The sequence below is a fragment of the Macrosteles quadrilineatus genome, unplaced genomic scaffold (genome assembly GCF_028750875.1).
Source record: "Macrosteles quadrilineatus isolate MER2022 unplaced genomic scaffold, UCM_ALF_1.0 Scaffold_5__1_contigs__length_97177068, whole genome shotgun sequence".
NCBI lineage: Eukaryota > Metazoa > Arthropoda > Insecta > Hemiptera > Cicadellidae > Macrosteles > Macrosteles quadrilineatus.
This window is the reverse complement of record NW_026542598.1, coordinates 32,221,758-32,239,827: the sequence shown is the minus strand read 5'-3', so window position 1 is coordinate 32,239,827 and position 18,070 is coordinate 32,221,758. Positions and strand designations below refer to the sequence as shown.

At 36.5% G+C, this 18,070-nt stretch overlaps 2 protein-coding genes across 2 annotated transcripts in view; both read right to left on the bottom strand.

Annotated features, from left to right (window-relative positions):
• The window catches only part of LOC128995506 (dynein axonemal heavy chain 6-like), a 45,324-nt gene extending 41,230 nt beyond the window's left edge, over window positions 1-4,094 (bottom strand). Inside the window, exons 1-5 of the mRNA XM_054420524.1 lie at window positions 4,011-4,094; window positions 3,597-3,733; window positions 2,278-2,468; window positions 1,931-2,046; window positions 530-675 (exon numbers count right to left, since the gene is read on the bottom strand). Coding sequence (XP_054276499.1) covers window positions 530-675; window positions 1,931-2,046; window positions 2,278-2,468; window positions 3,597-3,733; window positions 4,011-4,091 — 671 coding nt within the window. The 5' untranslated portion in view covers window positions 4,092-4,094. The remainder of the gene's footprint in view (window positions 1-529; window positions 676-1,930; window positions 2,047-2,277; window positions 2,469-3,596; window positions 3,734-4,010) is intronic.
• Window positions 4,095-4,169: 75 nt separating this feature from the next.
• On the bottom strand, window positions 4,170-17,815 carry LOC128995505 (dynein axonemal heavy chain 6-like). The gene is made up of 10 exons (XM_054420523.1): window positions 17,648-17,815; window positions 15,177-15,305; window positions 9,370-9,627; window positions 8,328-8,537; window positions 7,321-7,533; window positions 6,746-6,892; window positions 6,306-6,482; window positions 5,293-5,487; window positions 4,619-4,765; window positions 4,170-4,211 (listed from the first exon to the last, which is right to left on the bottom strand). The coding sequence occupies exons 1-10, from the start codon at window positions 17,813-17,815 to the stop codon at window positions 4,170-4,172; spliced, it is 1,686 nt and encodes a 561-aa protein (XP_054276498.1).
• Between the last annotated feature and the right edge of the window lie 255 nt (window positions 17,816-18,070).

The following is an 18,070-nucleotide window of genomic DNA, read 5'->3' as shown; positions in this document are numbered from 1 at the left end:
GAAAGTTTTAAGGTTGACAAAATAACAACTTTTTTTCCATCCCAGTTTTAAGAACTTGAATAGGTATCACTAACACTATATTTACAAAACTATTCTTTTTTCATGATGGGTTAGCCTCTGGATCAAGATAATGCAAATATAAAAGGTTTAATTTACCTGTTGCGTTATGAAACAACTACGGCCGTTTCGTGCGAGCACATCCTCAGGCTCGCTTAGCAGCACGAAACGGCCGTAGTTGTTTCATAACTTAAGGATCAATTGACGCAACAGGTAAATTAAACCTTTTATTTAAAACTATTTTCACACGTGGTCACTAGTATCGCGGTCAGGTCAATCGACAACGCGACGACAGACACACAGTAAGATGTCTTTCTTTCTCCGTTTTAGAAGATGTCTTAACAAGATGAGAAGACCCCTGAAGATGCCACCCTAGCTGGCAAAATAAACAGGGCATAAACATCTTACCTGACTCGACAACTCAAGCAACAAAAACAAAGTTAAATTGATAAATTAGTAAGTTAAAACTCACCTGGAAAGTTTTGAAGCCTTTGCATTCCTAATTGTTATCAGCTGTTGAGCTATCACAGATAACACTTCAATATCAATGCGGTTGAACTCGTCAAAACAACACCAAGCACCAGACTGGGCCAATCCGGAGAAAAATCTACCCATCATCTGTAAATCAGGAATTGAATCATTGGCTTGCAGAATAGTACTACAGTAGACTCCCTCTTATCTGGACTCCTCGGGACCGAGGCCAGTCCAGATAACCAAAAACTCGTTAAAACGGACTGTTTACTGTGATATTCGACTTAAATTTAGGAGAGCATTGTATTTAAACACTGGTCTCAAATCTTTCCCACGAGAACAGTTGTTTCAGTACTGCCCACTTCTTGCCGATCTAGTCCGGTTAAATCAATGTGCTGATAAAAATTGTCCGGTTAAAGAGATGTCATTTCCGCCGAGTGTAGTCCGGTTAAAAGGTGTCCGGATAAGAGGGAGTCTACTGTAATTACTTTGTGTTGGGCTATGCTGCTACACAATTTGCTTTGGACGGATTGGAGAAGTTTTGTCCTGCCATTGTCAGAGGGACATAGTTACATGATATACTCTTTATGCAGTTAGTAATGCTGAGTTAGTTAGCATTGTACATTACAGCCCAGAAATAATCTTGGTTTTTTGTGCTGTTGAAGCTTATATCACTCGTCCAGTTAATTAATATATTTTTTAGCATGTTATTTTCTTTAAGTACTACTACTTAAAGAAAAGAAAATAAATGGTTGAGCAGTCAGTTCTCTCTCTATGATCTAAACATTTCTCGATTAAACCAAAGGAAAATTTACAATGATTGATTATATTTAAAACAATCTTCAACCAAGGACCCGAAGAAAACTCCCAACAGCCTGGCTAAAAAGTCCCAGACTCAACTTCTTGTGAAATTAATCACAGAAAATTAATTTTCAATATGTGAAATCAACTTTAAATTATCATTTCTCAATGCATTTTACTTCCTGTGTTCTCATTCAAAATTTTAATCATTGGCATAACGACATCACTGATATTTTGGTACCCAGTTTGGTGAAATTAGATGTTAAACATGATTTAACTGTGAGCTACATGATTACTATTACCAAATAATACAAACCGTTTAAAAAGCGCAATGCCTTTGTAAAGAATTCAGTCTGGAAATATTTGAATTTTCGATAGTCACTGCGGCGGCCACTAGGTGGACTGTTGCAAGCGCACAGCTAAGTCAGCTGCCTGAGTGAGACGGAGCAAGACAAAGAATTGGCGGCTGTGCAAGCGATCGTATTGGCAGCAGCGCAGCAAAGCTCATATTGGCGGCAAAATTCCAGTCTGACTATTCTCCATAAGCATTTCGCTTCTTAAAGAGTTTGTATTCATTGCTATAACTAAGTGCAGAATATACCTTGTAGTCCAGGCCTTCAGAACAGTTGAACACTATACACTGAACTGCTAGAGACTTAGCCAAATCCTTTGTTGACTCTGTTTTCCCAGTGCCAGCAGGGCCGGCAGGCGCACCTCCTGAAATGTAGGTGTTAGACAGTGTAGACAGTCATGATACCCTATTCTATAAATTATTGGAGATAGCACGATTCTTCAATTAAAGCATGGATGTAAGCTAGTTCGAATTTGAGACCAAAACAGTCTCTGAGACCATACAAAATATGGGAATGAATGAGTGAAAACGCATTCAATGTGGATATTTTTTTCATAACAAGGTTCCCTTAACTAACAATAATCACTAAGACATACCCAGGTCAAGTTGTAGAGCGCCCATGAGACACAAGAAGCACTTGTCAGTCAGTGGAGTGATGACCAATCTCTCCGCAGCTCCTAGATACTCATACCCGTACACATAGCTGGCATTGGACATACGAGCTACACAGTTGTCAATCTCCTTCTCCCAGTAGTACCTCAGCTGCTTCAACCACTCAAAACTTGCACTGACAATAGAACAATGATGAGCTAGTTAGGTCCCTCTTAACAGTCACCATGAACATTATTTGATTTTGATAAAAAATTGGATTCATCATGTGAACCTATACATTTATTCTAGCAAGCTGGGAACCAGCATGATTTGTTTATAGGAACAGGGTTTTATGAATTATATATTGGGCTTTCCTGTTTTTGATCCTCTAAACGTCAAATTTCTCAATTTCTTTCCAAGCCATTTTGTAGAGCTTAATTAATCAAATAATATAGTACATTGACGTGTTTTGAATGCTTGATGGTTACGGAGAAAATCTTTTGTAACTAACTGTACATTTAAAAAATGATAATAAATTAACTACTGTAGCTTGTTTATTCATATTTTTTGTTCAAATTTGGCGAGCTTCATTGTAGGTGTTAGCCTCCGGATTGCCAAATAATATTGTAAAAGGTTCAAATACCTGCTATTAAGCAATCCAACATTGTTGTAAACGTAAACACAACTAGTTTCGGTGCCTGTGTGGCACCATCATCAGGCTGTACAAGGACGGTTTTCTTTCTTCATATGAAGAGCGTGATAATGTTAACATGAAACAAAAATAATAAATAAACATTTAAACACGACACAAACACGAATACAAAACATTTATGGTAACTGATCAGTTAAGAAAACAGACGACGCTAGCCCGGCGGAGTTCAAGTCCAGACTGCCACAGCCTGATGTTGTACAGCCTGATGATGGTGCCACACAGGCACCGAAACTAGTTTTGTTTACAACAATGTTGGATTGCTTAATAGCAGGTATTTGAACCTTTTTTGGCGTGCTTATTTGTTTTATACTAAATTACTAAACTATTAACAATTCACTAAAATAAATTTCCTTATCTTTTCTGTAACAGCAAATCTAAGTACTTGTCAAAACTAATGTTACTTAGATAGGGAAGAAGGTAAAAGAAAATATTTAGTAAAAATCCAATCAGGCAAATGGAAATTAGCTTAGTCTGCAGATTTGCTGTGGTGGGGGTATTTTGTTCTCAAACTGGCATGGGATGAAGTAACTTCTTTACAGTAGGTAGGTAGTCTATCTGAAGTCAAAGCTAAGTATAACTATATAACATCAAAATCAAAATAAACAAAGTTACCTGGAAGTGACATTTTTCTCAATGAGTCCTGTTACAATATCTCTAGAATGGACGTCCAGTGTGATGATACTTTTCAACATCAGTCGGGTCAGTTTAGCAAGGTCTCCACGCACCATAACTGCCAGGTCATTCAAGTCCTGCAAAAAAAAAGTTTACATCAATGCAGAACAATCTGCACAATTCTGTTCAAAGCTTTACCCGTGCCTCACAATTTAGCAAAGTATATGCCCTAGCTACTGTAAAAACTTTAAAAGCCTAGAGTGGACCCTTAAGTATAAAATAAAACAGCAAATACGCTTATGATACTCCTCGGTAAAGTAGCTATCTGTCTGCAAAACAGTTTAATTGATCTAGTGCTTTTAGTGGGATGAAACGACATATAATATAACAAACAGTAGGAAAACAAATACTTACAGAGAAGCACTCAACTTCGAGAGATTTCAAATCACCAGGGTGTCTAGATTCTAAAGCCTTGTGCACATTTTTGCACCACATGGTCTGAGCTACAGTACATGTTATCTACAAATGGAAAAACAAAAACAACCAAAATTAGGTAAAAGTAAACACAAATTATCATTGACATTGTTTGAAGACCTCCTTGAAGGCCATGGTTGGCTTGTTTGTTTGTTATACAAATATTGTATGCACACAAAAATTTTATTTTTCTTCACAAGTAGGCCTATTGTTTTCTTAAAAATGTGTTTATGTTTTTACTCAATTTTAAACACTGTTGATCAAATTATTTAATTGCATTTCATTGTTGGACCATGAGTACGGGACCATGATATCCTAACTTTGGCTAGTATTTAATAACTTATCATGGCCTAATATTGGACTAGAACGTCACTTTGTACATTTTGTATATATTTATAAAAGCTCTAACTCAATAAAGCGGTAATAACATAAACAGTAATCAAAATTATATTCAGACTAAAACATAAAACATATTTAACTGTAAGATTAAAAATGTTGCTATACAATATATTATTTACTAAAAAAAACTTCGCTTGGCCCTCACTCACTTGACACGGATGGTACAGAACCCATTCAGTGCGAGGTCGTTTGTTGTAATCTACGAGCGCTTCTCTCATTTCCCTCCGCAAACACAAAAACATCGCCTCCTCCACTTTACCAAGCCAGTCCTCGACATTTCCTCGAGCTCTGAGTCCCTTAAAATAAGGTACAAAAATGAGTAAATAATTCTCATATCCAAACTAAGAATTGAATGTTTAAACAAGTGAGTAATGTTTTAAATAAACATTTTTGAATTTTTAGAGACTATGAAAGTCTTTTTGTGTTGTTGATTCAAGTCAACAACACAAGTCGAGCAAAACTGCTACCAGATCGTATGGGTTTGGACAACTTTTCCTAAGAGTTGTTGACAAAACTGTACTATGCCTCTGGTAAAAAACACCCCTGAGTAAAAAAAACAACAAAAACTAGATTTCACACTCCACTGCCCAGTTATTGGTGTGTTGGTATTATTGTGTTTGTTGCATGTGAATAAACAATCTGCTTCCGTATGGTCTACAGAGCAGGCTACGATCTGGCTACAATCCTAGCGGCATGGAAATGTGGGATGAAAGAGGTAGCTAAAGCATTGTGTGTATGACTTCAGGACCATTTGTCTTGCCAACAACAGTCCTAAAACTTTCTAGAAACACCTGGTGAATTTCAACTCATTTAGATTCTTTACCTTGCCCAAAGAAACAACTTCGTTCTCAGGAGATATCATGGCCACAATATCAGTGGTAAGAACAGTTTCTAGCTCTACATTTTCGTCTCCCTCCACAGCCCCTTCTGGCAGCACCTGCTTCGTACCAAACTGCAGCTTCGAGATAGCATCAAAACACTTACGCAGATGAGGCTGCACTGCATGTGGGTTGCGGGTCTGTAGGAACAGAGGAAAAGTCAATTAGTTTGACTACTACTTTGACTGAAGTGCTTGATATTGTTACACCAAATTCAGGGGAGTATAATTGAATATTGTAATACGACAGTGTGTCTCTCTAACACTGTTTAGATGATGGTTTGGATCAGCTAAGATTAAAAGCTTGGCAGTAGTGAAGTATTGTTGCATGTAATATTAATATACCTGGGGAATCTCGTAAGGTGTCCTTTGTCCAGTATTGACTCCACACAAACTGTTGGTCCTACAATGATGAAGTGAACATTTCCCCACAAAACCAACCCCAATGAATAATGTTAAAACGTGTCAAATGCTTTCTGAATATAGGATGTAACATATCCAGTGGTTCAATAGTTCAAACTTCACTGTTGTCAAATGGAAACATTTGTTATATCATTCATAATTACAAAAGCTCCTTTTAATACATACATGCATACATCAACATTATATCAATTAAATCAATTAATTATTTAAGATGGGGACGCCACTATGTATGTATTTTAACCCAAATATTAGTGTAGGATGAGTGACGCGAAATTAAATCCTACAGCAATCCAGCTCTCGACAAAGCACAAGATTTAGTTTTCACCATAAAACTGTTCTTTTTAGAGATTAGATCATAAAAAAACAATTTTTGGCAGAGAAAAAATATTTGTTGACATGTTTGGCTTACCCTTGTTCAGATTGATTCTGTCAAGTTGTGAAAAACTCAGTATGTGTAAACCTTATTTGTCTATATATCTAGAAGACTCCAGTGAAAACTACAATGATCGTAGGATAAGACTAGAATATATTTTTACCTGAGCCAAAATTTCAAGAAGTTCCTCATTAGACAAGAAATAGAACCTTGGAAAAGCGACTCTCTTGGTTTCCAAATACGCCTCCAAACATTTCAAAATTTGATCCAGCAAATTATTGTTGTTCTGAAATGTTTCTAACAAGCCAGGATGAGTGCAAGCTGATAAAGCAAGTGGATTCTGGAAAATACATTATTTACAATTATGTAATATTTATCAAGTTGAATTACAACGATAATGATTGTACAGAATGAACTATTCAGTTTATCATAAGGGATGGTTGTAAAAATATTTATTCACTTCGTTAATCCAAGTTTGACAGCTCTGGAAAGCTTAAAGTAACATTTTTACTGTTTACATAAGCTTCAGACTATGTATCCCTAAGTATTAAGAAATTGTGAATAACACTGTTCTAATGAACAGACTACACGTTTTCACTGTACCTTGGCTGTACGCCTCATAATCTCCTTCCAAGACTTGTCGACTTGTAAGAACATCTTTGACTCTATTGGTAACTGCCTCTGAATATCAGGTGCTGAGAATATCGATTCCAAGTACAACCAGTTGGTCTGGCATTCTGACCACGCATCCTGAAGCAAAGAATAAGTACAATGTTACTGTAGGAGTTTATCCCTTAACTTGCACATGTCAATAATGTTAGTAGGTAAAATTCGCTAACCTTATGGTTATGCAAATAAAAATACAGTTATGCAGAAATTTTCCTAGAATTTTGAAAACTGATTTACTATTTGAGACAAAAAATTGCGTTTTATTCATTAGTATTATGTGTAATTCTTGCACCTTGTTTTGGATGCTGAAAATCAACATCGGTGCCAGGACCAAAAGTTTTAGGAACCTGCCACCTTAGTCCGAATGAGCAAAGTTCTACTGAAGGTTTCAATCATCAAGAAGTTTTAACAAAATAATATGCCAAGCAAAGTAAAAATTTAAAAAAAGTAAAAAAAATAGGATCAACAAAATAATAGGATGAACAAAATAATAGTGATAACTATGTTACCAAGGTCTTGGCGAACAGGTCAAGCTGCTTGATCCAGTCGTCCACCCTAGGCTTGATGGGGCCCACATGACGAGAGCTGGCAATGGTGTTTATGTTGATGTTACTCTCGTCCAGCGTCGTCTGCACCTCCTCTGTACTGCCCAGGATGTACACGTCCTTGGCCTCCTTGTGAGGCAGCACTACCAACTCCAAGGCTCTCCACGCCTCCTCCACCTGATAACAGACTATAGTTTATCCCTTGAATTAAAAAGTTTTACCCTCACTTCTCAAAATTAAATAAATATTTTTGTCTCTTTACGAAATATTGGAGATCTACCGCCGCTGAGGTGAAATTGTAGGTGTCTCTTGCGATCACGGGGAAATTGTGTACGTCTCCTGCGGTCAAAGTGAAATCGTGTACATGCTCCAAAGTTAAAATGACATCATCACCTACCGCGGTTGCAAAAAATCGTTAACATATTTATATTAATTTTTAAGCCCCTGAGCTGTAGATAATTATTGTAGGAATAAATTACTTAGGTCAATAGCTCAATACTGGATGGTTAATTTCAGGTCTTATAGGTCAAAACATGTTCTGACTGAAATTCACCATCCAGTATATTGAGCTATTGATGTAAGTAATTTTTTCTTACAACCATTAACATAGTCGCAATGACGGTGAAATCGTGAATTTTTCTATCATGCAATCTTCGCAAAAATCATAGTTGTTATGTTTTGTTACAAAAATAATTATTACATTTCTTTAAAATCATATCTTGAAATGTTGGCAAGAACAACTTTAAACAAGATTGTTTAAACCAGTTCTTAAATAGAAAACCCAACAATAACACAATTTTCAATAATATGATCCTCCTAATTTTGCAATTGTTATTTAATTAATTTCCTACATTGTTAAGCCAAATTGTTTGTTGGAATGTGTAAACTTAAACAAATACTAACTTACTTTACTCTATTACTATTTTCAAATGATTAAAGCTATTACACAATTGAAAACAATAATTATTAACCTTGAATAAAAGTGCCTCCAGACTAGCTTCTGAGCTGGCCTGACCGGATATATCTTGCAGCTCATTGGGAACCGCAAACACACCTAGCTTCTCCAGCATCTCCAGAGTTATGGTGACTTCAGGAGAGAACTTTGTATTGAGCACGTGTTCAATCGCCATCCAGTGTCTTGCTTTCAAGCATGGGTTCCTCAATGTAGTGATCACTTGCAGCTGAAATGTTTTGGGAATATATTTACTACTATTTACTTTTAAAACACAAATCACAATACAATACAAAAAATTTCCATTACTTTAGAATTCATTTGTGACACCTCACTTATACCGGTATTCATAGCCCATACACCTTAAGTGTTCAGCTATTTTTTTTATGTTCTCAATAGAATTACCACTTTTTTTAATTAGTTAGAACTGTATACCCTTATTTTTGTGGTTTAACAATGTTGTTAATTAGTTTTGCAAAAGGTTAATCACGATATAAATCAACCAAACCTACTATTTTTCAAAATTAATATCAAACGTTGATTAACTGGTTGGCTGAGTGAATATAGTGCTACGCTTAACCTTAAGGTTGCCAGAACGATCATGAGGAAAGGAAGTTTTTTTATGTTTAACAAGGACCCAGTTGTCCTTGATCATTGGGCAAGATTAATGGTTCTGCTGAATAAGCTGATCTTGGTCAGTAGCAAAGCTGTCATCTCATCCTTCACTTCACTCATCTTCCCCTTAAAATACACACCCTGATGAGATCCAGATCTACAAATTTCATTTTAATCAGACCAAAATTACTCGAGTTATCGTGTTCACAAACAATACATGAAAATTTAAATGAACAGTGTTTCTGGCCTCTGTGAACACCAAAATTAAATCGTAAATTGTCACCGGGTCTTTCCGTGACTACAGTAATAGCTTCTTCCCTATAACCCTATAAGAAAATTAGTTATAATTGAATTTATGACTTTTAATTTCACTAACTGGTAATGCTTAAATAATTCATCTACCATCCCACACCTCTTCAAACAGCTGTTCCTCAAATCAAACCAACCTTGTCTTTCATCCGCTCCACTTTCTCTCTCAGTTTGGGAACGATGAAATTCTCCGGAAGGCCTTTTTCAAACTGCACCACATACTTGATGAATCTCGCCGTCGTCTGGCCCAGGTCCTCGGGAGACAGTGTTGAGAAGTCGTTGTGGAACCAGTCGTCCGAGTATCTCTCCCAAGCCTCTACACTCTCCCACAACAACTGTCGCAACTTGACGTCTGCCACTACCTCGTCTAGGATGTCAAACCTGGTCACCTCCACCTGGTTGCAACATGGTGTGGAAAGGTTTGTATATGCATGTGAATCACGCTCTTGCCACACTAAATCACACAATCCATACCAAGTAGTGTGTTACATGATAGATAAAACATACTCCCTTAGTAGACTTGTCTGCCTTATGGATCAGCTGAAGACATTTTTATTGTTGGTTCTACCTGGTGCCACTAGATCGTGTTTTGTTTAGGCTACAATTTGTTTCTTGTTATTTCAGTTATTTAAAACCTTTTTTAACCAAATAAAACGATCTAGGCCTAATCATAAACATAACTTGTCCCCTAGTTATTTATTATTTATTTATTTATTTATTTTTTATTTATTTACAGAATGTCATTACATCACAAAATGACAGGACATTTGTCAATTACAGTACATTATAATACTTAAAGCTAAATAATAATATTCAATTTAAAACAAAATAGTTTTAATACTTAACATCCTACCAATTTCCACTTAAAAATTCATTTAAAGAATAAAACGTTTTGGTTAGCAACCAGTTTTTACATTCTTTTTTAAATTTATTTGGATTGGTAATGTTTTTTAAATTATCAGGAATTAAGTTGTACAATTTCGGTCCAATATATTGAGGTGATGCTTCAAATAGTGATAATCTATGGCTAGTGGGCTTAATTAGGTTCTTATGTCTAGTGTTATACTTATGGTTTGTGTGACTCTCCCTGAAAATGGACAAATTGTTGAAAACCCAAAATAATGCTTCTAAAATATATAGGTCGTAAAATGTTAAAACCTGAAAAGCCTGAAAGATAGTTTTACATGGACTTCTTCGGGGTACTTTAGCAATAATTCTAAGTGCCTTCTTTTGGAGCCTAAAAATCTTTTTACTATGGCAAGAATTTCCCCACACAAGAATTCCGTATGAGATTAAAGATGAAAAATATGAGTGATAAACTGTTAATTGAGTTTTAGTGTCAGTGACTTGAGAAATTGTTCTGAGAGAAAAAATTGCTGAAGAAAGTTTTTTTTGTAATTTGTTAATGTGAGGAAGCCAGTCAAGATTTTCGTTTATATGAATACCCAAAAAATTGACTGTCTCCTCAGACACTAACTGAGAATTTAGAAAAGTGATTTGTTTTAAACTATTTCTATGATCTGATCGAAAATTAACTACTTGAGTCTTGTCCATGTTCAAGGAGAGCCCATTTACTCTAAACCAGCCACTTAGAGCGGTCAATTCTGTATCTACTGTGTGCTGAAGGGATTCAACATTAGGTCCCTTACATAACATCATTGTGTCATCTGCAAACTGAAAGATATCCATCTTTGACGCATTTGGTAGGTCATTTACATACATTAGAAACATACAGGGGCCCAATATTGATCCCTGAGGCACACCTACTTCAACTTTTTTCCAATTAGAATATACAGTATGTCCATATTTTATAATTTTAGTCCTTTGATATCTATCTCTCAAGTATGAAGAAAACCAATTCTGTTCCTTGTTTTTAATTCCATATTTTTCAAGTTTATCTATCAACAAGCTGTGATGAACACATTCAAACGCTCTGGATAGATCACACAGAATTCCTGTTGTCTTCTGAGAGCCGTCTAAGGAAGTTGCAACACAGTTTACTAATTTGGTAATTGATTGTTGAGCACTTAATCCTTTTCTAAATCCAAATTGGGAATCATTGAAAATATTGTTATCTTCTAAATAAGTTCTTAATTGTAGGTCAACACATTTTTCAAATATTTTAGATATACTTGAGAGCATAGCTACTGGGCGGTAATTTTCTAAAGTGTTTTTATCTTTTTTCTTATGGAGTGGTAAAATTTCTGAGTATTTTAGTTTGTCTGGGAAAATGCCGTGTACTAAGGACTGGTTTATAAGGTTACAGAGAGGAGTTTGTATTACATCTATTACATGAAACAGTGTACTTGTTGTCACTAATGTACTTGTTGTTATATAACTAAACAACAAAGCACAAATCATTAAATTAACCCAAAAATAATAGAAACAATTTTTTTCAACACTAGGACTCAGTTTTACCATTATGAACTAGACACGAAAAATGAGTTTCAAATTTTACTGTTGCTATTATAAATAATAACTAATAACTATACACAGCATAAAAAAGTTATTCTTGAGCCGATTTCGTTCAGTGGGCAGAACATGTTAACGAGTTAAAAACACACAGTATCAATTTATTATACGAGGATTGTGTTCCAACACCAAAACATGTCCTGAATAAACATATTGTTTTAACTATCTGACAGGAATCGTTTTAATAATTTAGTCTTGCATTAATATCAAATGTATAGCCTAGCTAAACTAGGTGGCGTTTGCAGAGGCATCCACAAAATTGAGCGGAGTCATCAAGAGTTTATATTATATTGTTTTGGTCATACTACAGTAATACCAGTTGTTTTTAAAGCATGCGTTGCGGGTCTAAAGTAGCATTTTTACTCTTCAGGAAGTAAAAATAGTTTGTATCCTCTATGGAGTAAAAATCAGCTGTTGTCAACTCAGTTTTAAATTTCTATATTGTAAACGATTGCATGTATCGAAATATGTATCGATTCGTGCTTCGTAGTTATTTTAACCTACAGTCTCAGTCTCTTCCCATAGCCTTTTAGCATTGCAGATACATTAATCCATTCCCACACTCAACACGCTCACCTTTACTACTTCCTTTACTACCCCCAACGTCGTGGACCTGTTTCCCTCTCTTCCCATAGCATTTTAGGATTGCAGATACATTAATGTAATTGCCAAAGATAGTTCCCACACTCTGCACTGCAAGCCTTACTACTTCCTTCACCATTTCCTACGTCAGAGACTTGTTTCCTTACCTTCTCATAGCATTTTTGGATTAAAGATACATCAATCTAACTACCACAGACGGTTTTCAAACTATGCTCATACTTTACTACTTTCTAAGCCATTTCCTACATCGTGGACCTGTTTTCACCACTTTCCATAGCAATTTAGTATTTTAGATACGTTAATCTAATTGCCACAAACATTCCCCACACTCCGCACTGCTAGCCTTTACTACTTCTTTCGCCATTTTCTATGTCGTGGGGATGCTTCCATCCCTTCTCATAGCATTTCAGCATTGCAGATACATTAATCTAACTGCTACAAACGGTTTCTAGTTCCCACACTGCTCACCTTACTACTTCCTTCACCTCTTCTTACGTCGCGGACCTGTTTCCCTCTCTTCCCATAGAATTTTAAGATTGTAGATACCTTAATCTAATCGTCATAAACAGATCCCACACTCCGGACAGCTCACCTTGACGACTGCCTTCACCACTTCATACGTCTCGGACCTTTTCTCTCCCTTCCCATAGCATTTTAGGATTGCAGATCCCTTAATCTAATCGTCATTAACAGTTCCCACACTCCGGACTGCTCGCATTTACTACTTCCTACACCACTTCCTACGTCACGGACCTGTTTACCTCCCTTCCCAGAGCATTTTAGGATTGCAGATACCTTGATCCAATGGTCATAAACAGTTCCCACACTCCGGACAGCTTGCCTTGACTACTTCTTCACCACTTCCTACATCGTGGACCTGTTTCCCTCCCTTCCCATGGCATTTTATGATTGCAGATACCTCAATCTAATCGTCATAACCAGTTCCCACACTCCGGACAGCTCGCCTTGACTACTTCCTTCATCACTTCCTACGTCGCGGACCCGTTTTCCTCCCTTCCAATAGCATTTTATGATTGCAGATACCTTAATCTAATCATCATAACCAGTTCCCACACTCCGGACTGCTCGCCTTTACTACTTCCTTCACCACCTCTGACGTCGCGGACCTGTTTCCCTCCCTACCCATAGCACCATAGGATTGTAAATACCTTAATCTAATGGTCATAAACTTTTCCCACTCTCCAGACTACTCGTATTTACTACTTCCTTCACCACTTCCTACGTCTAGGACCTGTTTACCTTCCTTCCCATAGCATTTTATGATTGCAGATACCTTAACCTAATCGTCATTAACAGTTCCCACACTCCGGACTGCTCGCCTTTACTACTCCCTTCACCACCTCCTACGTAGCAGACCTGTTTCCCTCACTTCCCATAGCATCATAGGATTGCAATGCCTTAATCTAATGGTCATAAACAGTTCCCACACTCCGATCTGCTCGCATTTACTACTTCCTTCACCACTTCCTACGTAGCGGACCTGTTTCCCTCCCTTCCCATAGCATCATAGGATTGCAAATGCCTTAATCTAATGGTCATAAACAGTTCCAACACTCCCTACCGCTCACCTTTACTACTTTCTTCGCCATTTTTAACGCCACGGACCTGTTTCCCTCACTTTCCATAACATTTTATGATTGCAAATGCCTTAATCTAATGGTCATAAACAGATTCCACACTCCAGACTGCTCACCTTTAGTACTTCCTTTAGCACTTCCTACGTCACGGACCTCAAGCTAGTGTCGTCATTTGATTATATTTATGATTCATACCGTTTCTGTTCTAATATCTGTGGAATAATGCTATCAGCTATTTCTTCATCTGCTGCATTCAAAAGTCAACAGCTGATCATATGTCTTTGTTTATGTGTCAAATACTGCTTCCATAAGGATTACATTGAAACTTTGAGACCCAGTGGGGCGGATTCCTGAGAGTTATTTTTAACGCCATATAGATGTTGGCACTCACCGATATGGTATTTATCACCATCCAAAATTTGAAAACGATTGATTCAGCCGTCTAGGAGGAGTTTGCGTATTACGAAATGCATAAAAGTCGACGTATAAGAGCTTCGCTCGCTTCGCTCGCTCCGCTCAATAAAAAAAAAACTAAACTGAAAAATAAAAGTGAATTACTATTTTACTTCATGGAACTGATTTACATAATACATCTAATATATAAAATTCTCGTGTCACAGTGTTTGTCTGCAAACTCCTCCGGAACGACTTCACCGATCGTTATGAAATTTGGTGTGTAAATTCTGTAGGTATGCGAATCGGACGTAAACTATTTCCCGTTTCGAAATTCTTAAAAGGGCTCCGCCCCAGTGGCTCTGGAGTTTCCCATGTTAACCTTATGAGAAATGGAATTAATGAATCTTAACAGCTGTTTCAATTAAACAAGTTGGTTCTTTTCTATGATGTTCAATAGCATTAAAGTTACAAGGATTACCAACAGGGTGCAGCACTATTATTTCTTTTACATTTATGACAACAGCTAATTTGCAACCAAAAGGTGAGTGAGCGTAGCGAACGAACTTCAACCTGGAGGCGAGTTAGCGTAGCGAACGAGCTAACCTGAAGGCAAGTGAGCGCAGCGAACGAGCTCCAACCTAAAGGTGAGTGAGCGTAGCGAACGAGCTCCAACCCAAAGGTGAGTGAGCGTAGCGAACGAACTTCAACCAGGACGTGATTGAGCGATGCGAACGAGATCATCTTGAAAATTAAACGTAACGGTACTTTCTTTCCATCGGTCTGTCTAGGGAAACCTATAACCATTGAACTTAGGCGATACGAAGTTCGCCGGGTCAGCTAGTAATATATAGTATTTACTTGGAGAACAACAGTACCTTGAATTTCTTCTGGTTCTCTTTGAAGTTTGCAGCTTTTTTCAGACACTCTGACAGCTGTTCAAAAAGTTGGCCCAAGGTTGCTTGCGCAAGCTCTGGATTTGTCTCAATGTCTACAAGCCAGCTTTGCTGAAAATTTAATGAAAACTTAAGATAGTTTTTGAGTTGTTGAGGTCAATAATGAATTAATAGGAATCAAGAATTTTATACAGGATTCATCAAATATAAATTGATCCAAAGAAACAGTTTTTGACCTTTGAGGAAATTTACTAAAAATCTAAATTAACTACCAAAATTGAACTAGTCCACAAAGTAGGTTATACTTCTCATCTACGGCTATACAAAATCTTTTACTAATTGACTAGTCTATGGACATTAAGGTTGCCATTCCTAAAAATACTTCTTGGGCGCCTTACACATTAATCCTTCCCCTTCCTGATAACACACTTTATCGTAGGATAATTTTACAACGATACACCATTGTAGAAAGCCATTGAAACGGTGCTGGACTATTCAACCAATCGGTAGAAGGTATTGGGAAGATGAAAGCAGTAACATGTGCAGTTCTAGGTTCTTGGACTTTCGCTAATGTGGCTTCATTATAAAACGAAGGCTTAATCATCCAGAATGAACAGAATGAATAGTATGACATTTTCACACACAATACGCTAGAACAAGCTTCCTAGACTTTTTCCCATACTTAATTTCAGATGTGACAGAATTCTATCAAACACATGTTTCTTTTCATCATCATTAATAGAGCCAAGTTTACAACATGTTTTTTAAGCAAAAGTTAACAACAATCTGAAGAACGCTATGTTTTTCAAAATGTTTTAAAAAATTCTACAGTGTTTACAACAGAAGTTTTGTTCATACACAAAATGTACAAATATTTGTAAAGCACTTTTTTATAGCCACGTTCACAACGGAGTTTGCAACAAAATGTTTTAGGCTTTGGTTGACAACACTGGTTTTTATGATATGTAACGCCGGTGCAACAACAGAAATAAGAGTTGCAAGGTATAAAAAAGGTGTTAATATAAGGTAACAACGACAACAATTATAAATTTAGTTATCATGACAACTATTGTATCCACTCTGATGTAAAAGTAAATTTTTCTGAACCACAAATTTGTATTTTGTCAAAAAAAAATTAACGTTACACATAAAAAAACTATTATAATAACAGAAGACAATCGATAATCACGTGTCACATCATGTCAATGCCAGTTGATGGAAGATGAAACTCGTTGATTTTACCAGGATTTCAAGGTACAGTATTCAATTTAGAGCTCTCAAATTGTCCATAAACTTTACAGTTTAAAACAAATCGAGACTTTGTTTCAATAGGTCAGGGAAAAATTCTATAAACAGTAGAAAAGGAAATGCCAGGAACTGTACAGGATTATTTGAAAGGGGATTAAATTCATGGGAAACTCATAATAACAGTCATTGATAAAGATCTAAGATACCTCAAAATTTAAAATTTCTCCAACTTGCACTTAGTAATGAGGATTAGGTCTCTGCCAGTAACCAAATTTAAATTTATTTTAATCCAAATGAAATGTCTGGGTTAGCGAAGTGGTTATAATGCTCGCCTTCAAATCTGAAGGTCGCTGGTTCGATTCCAAGCGAGATTGTTACCTGGCCCAGATACAACTTTTTGGGCTATCAATTAATGATGCTATATAAGAAAAAGCCAACGTTAAATAGTAAATAACCCCGCCAGAGCAAACCAGCAGTAAAATATTATTAGCCTAGTATAAAATAAATAAATAAATAAGTTTGCTCAAAATATATTCATAAACAAGCAAACTACAACAGTTAACTTACTCTCCATCAGAATAACTTGTGAATTTTACATATTTTTTTTCTCCATAACCATTGGACGTAAAAAACCTTTCAGGATACTAATTTTTATTCTTAGCTATAAAGAATGATTTAGAGAGAATTTGGAAAATTATATTTTATGAGGTTCAAAATAAGAAAAACAAATGTTTACTCTATAATAACCTCGTTCCCTTAGTCCAATCATGCTAGTTTGTGAACTCATTTGAATAAATGTAGGTTTACGTTAAGATTCAACAAATCAAATCAAATCAAAATACTTTTATTCCAAAAACTACAGTACAATAATAGAACAATATATTACATGGAATAGAACAACTAGAGTTATCAAGCTAACAGACAGATATGTTTATAAACTTTACTTTTCACATGGAAAATAAAGTTTATTATATACTCTTTAATAATTACTTATGGCCTATTAAAAGCAAAAACATGTTAGTTGTTTTAATAAAATAACTTCAAAGGTGCTAAATGTTTAGTTATTTTATGATTTATTATGATGTTTTTGGCCTCTAGCGAGATCAATACACATTTAATTGGCCCCAATTCATCTTATGAGCCCAACAGTGGTAATAGCTTACATACACATGTGGGCCCTACACTTGGTCACCAGGCGACATCACCGGTGACCAGACTAGTTGTTGGGCACTGGTTCTTATGGCGCCTATTACACTAGGGTCACCGGTTGCGTCACCAGCCTTTGGTGACTGACCGGTGACTCTGCCCCGTGACCAGACGAGTAACCACTGGTGACCAAGATTTGTCGCTGGGCATTGAATCAAATGGCACATATTACACACAGTCACCGGTGTTGCGTCACCACTGTATATTCGTGTTCTGCAAGTTCAGATTGTTGCCAGTGTAGTAGGTGGACGTACTGATGGAAAAATATGAATAAATGCTAATTCTTGCTCTTTTGTTGAGGAAAAGGAGGAGACGAGCAAGGAAAATGTACGTGCACCCCCAAGGAAAATGTAGAGGTATCTTTATCACCACTACATTTTACACTAGACTGGCTTACTTTTACTGAGTCTTCTTCCCCTGCA

Excerpts from the sequence above, each read along its gene's own strand:
- LOC128995505 (XM_054420523.1), bottom strand. The coding sequence starts at position 17,815 with ATGTGCCATTTGATTCAATGCCCAGCGACAAATCTTGGTCACCAGTGG. Across the intron at positions 8,538-9,369 it reads TGGAGCGGATGAAAGACAAG|CTGCAAGTGATCACTACATT; the intron begins GTTGGTTTGATT and ends AAAACATTTCAG. Across the intron at positions 7,534-8,327 it reads TGGAGGCACTTTTATTCAAG|GTGGAGGAGGCGTGGAGAGC; the intron begins GTTAATAATTAT and ends GTCTGTTATCAG.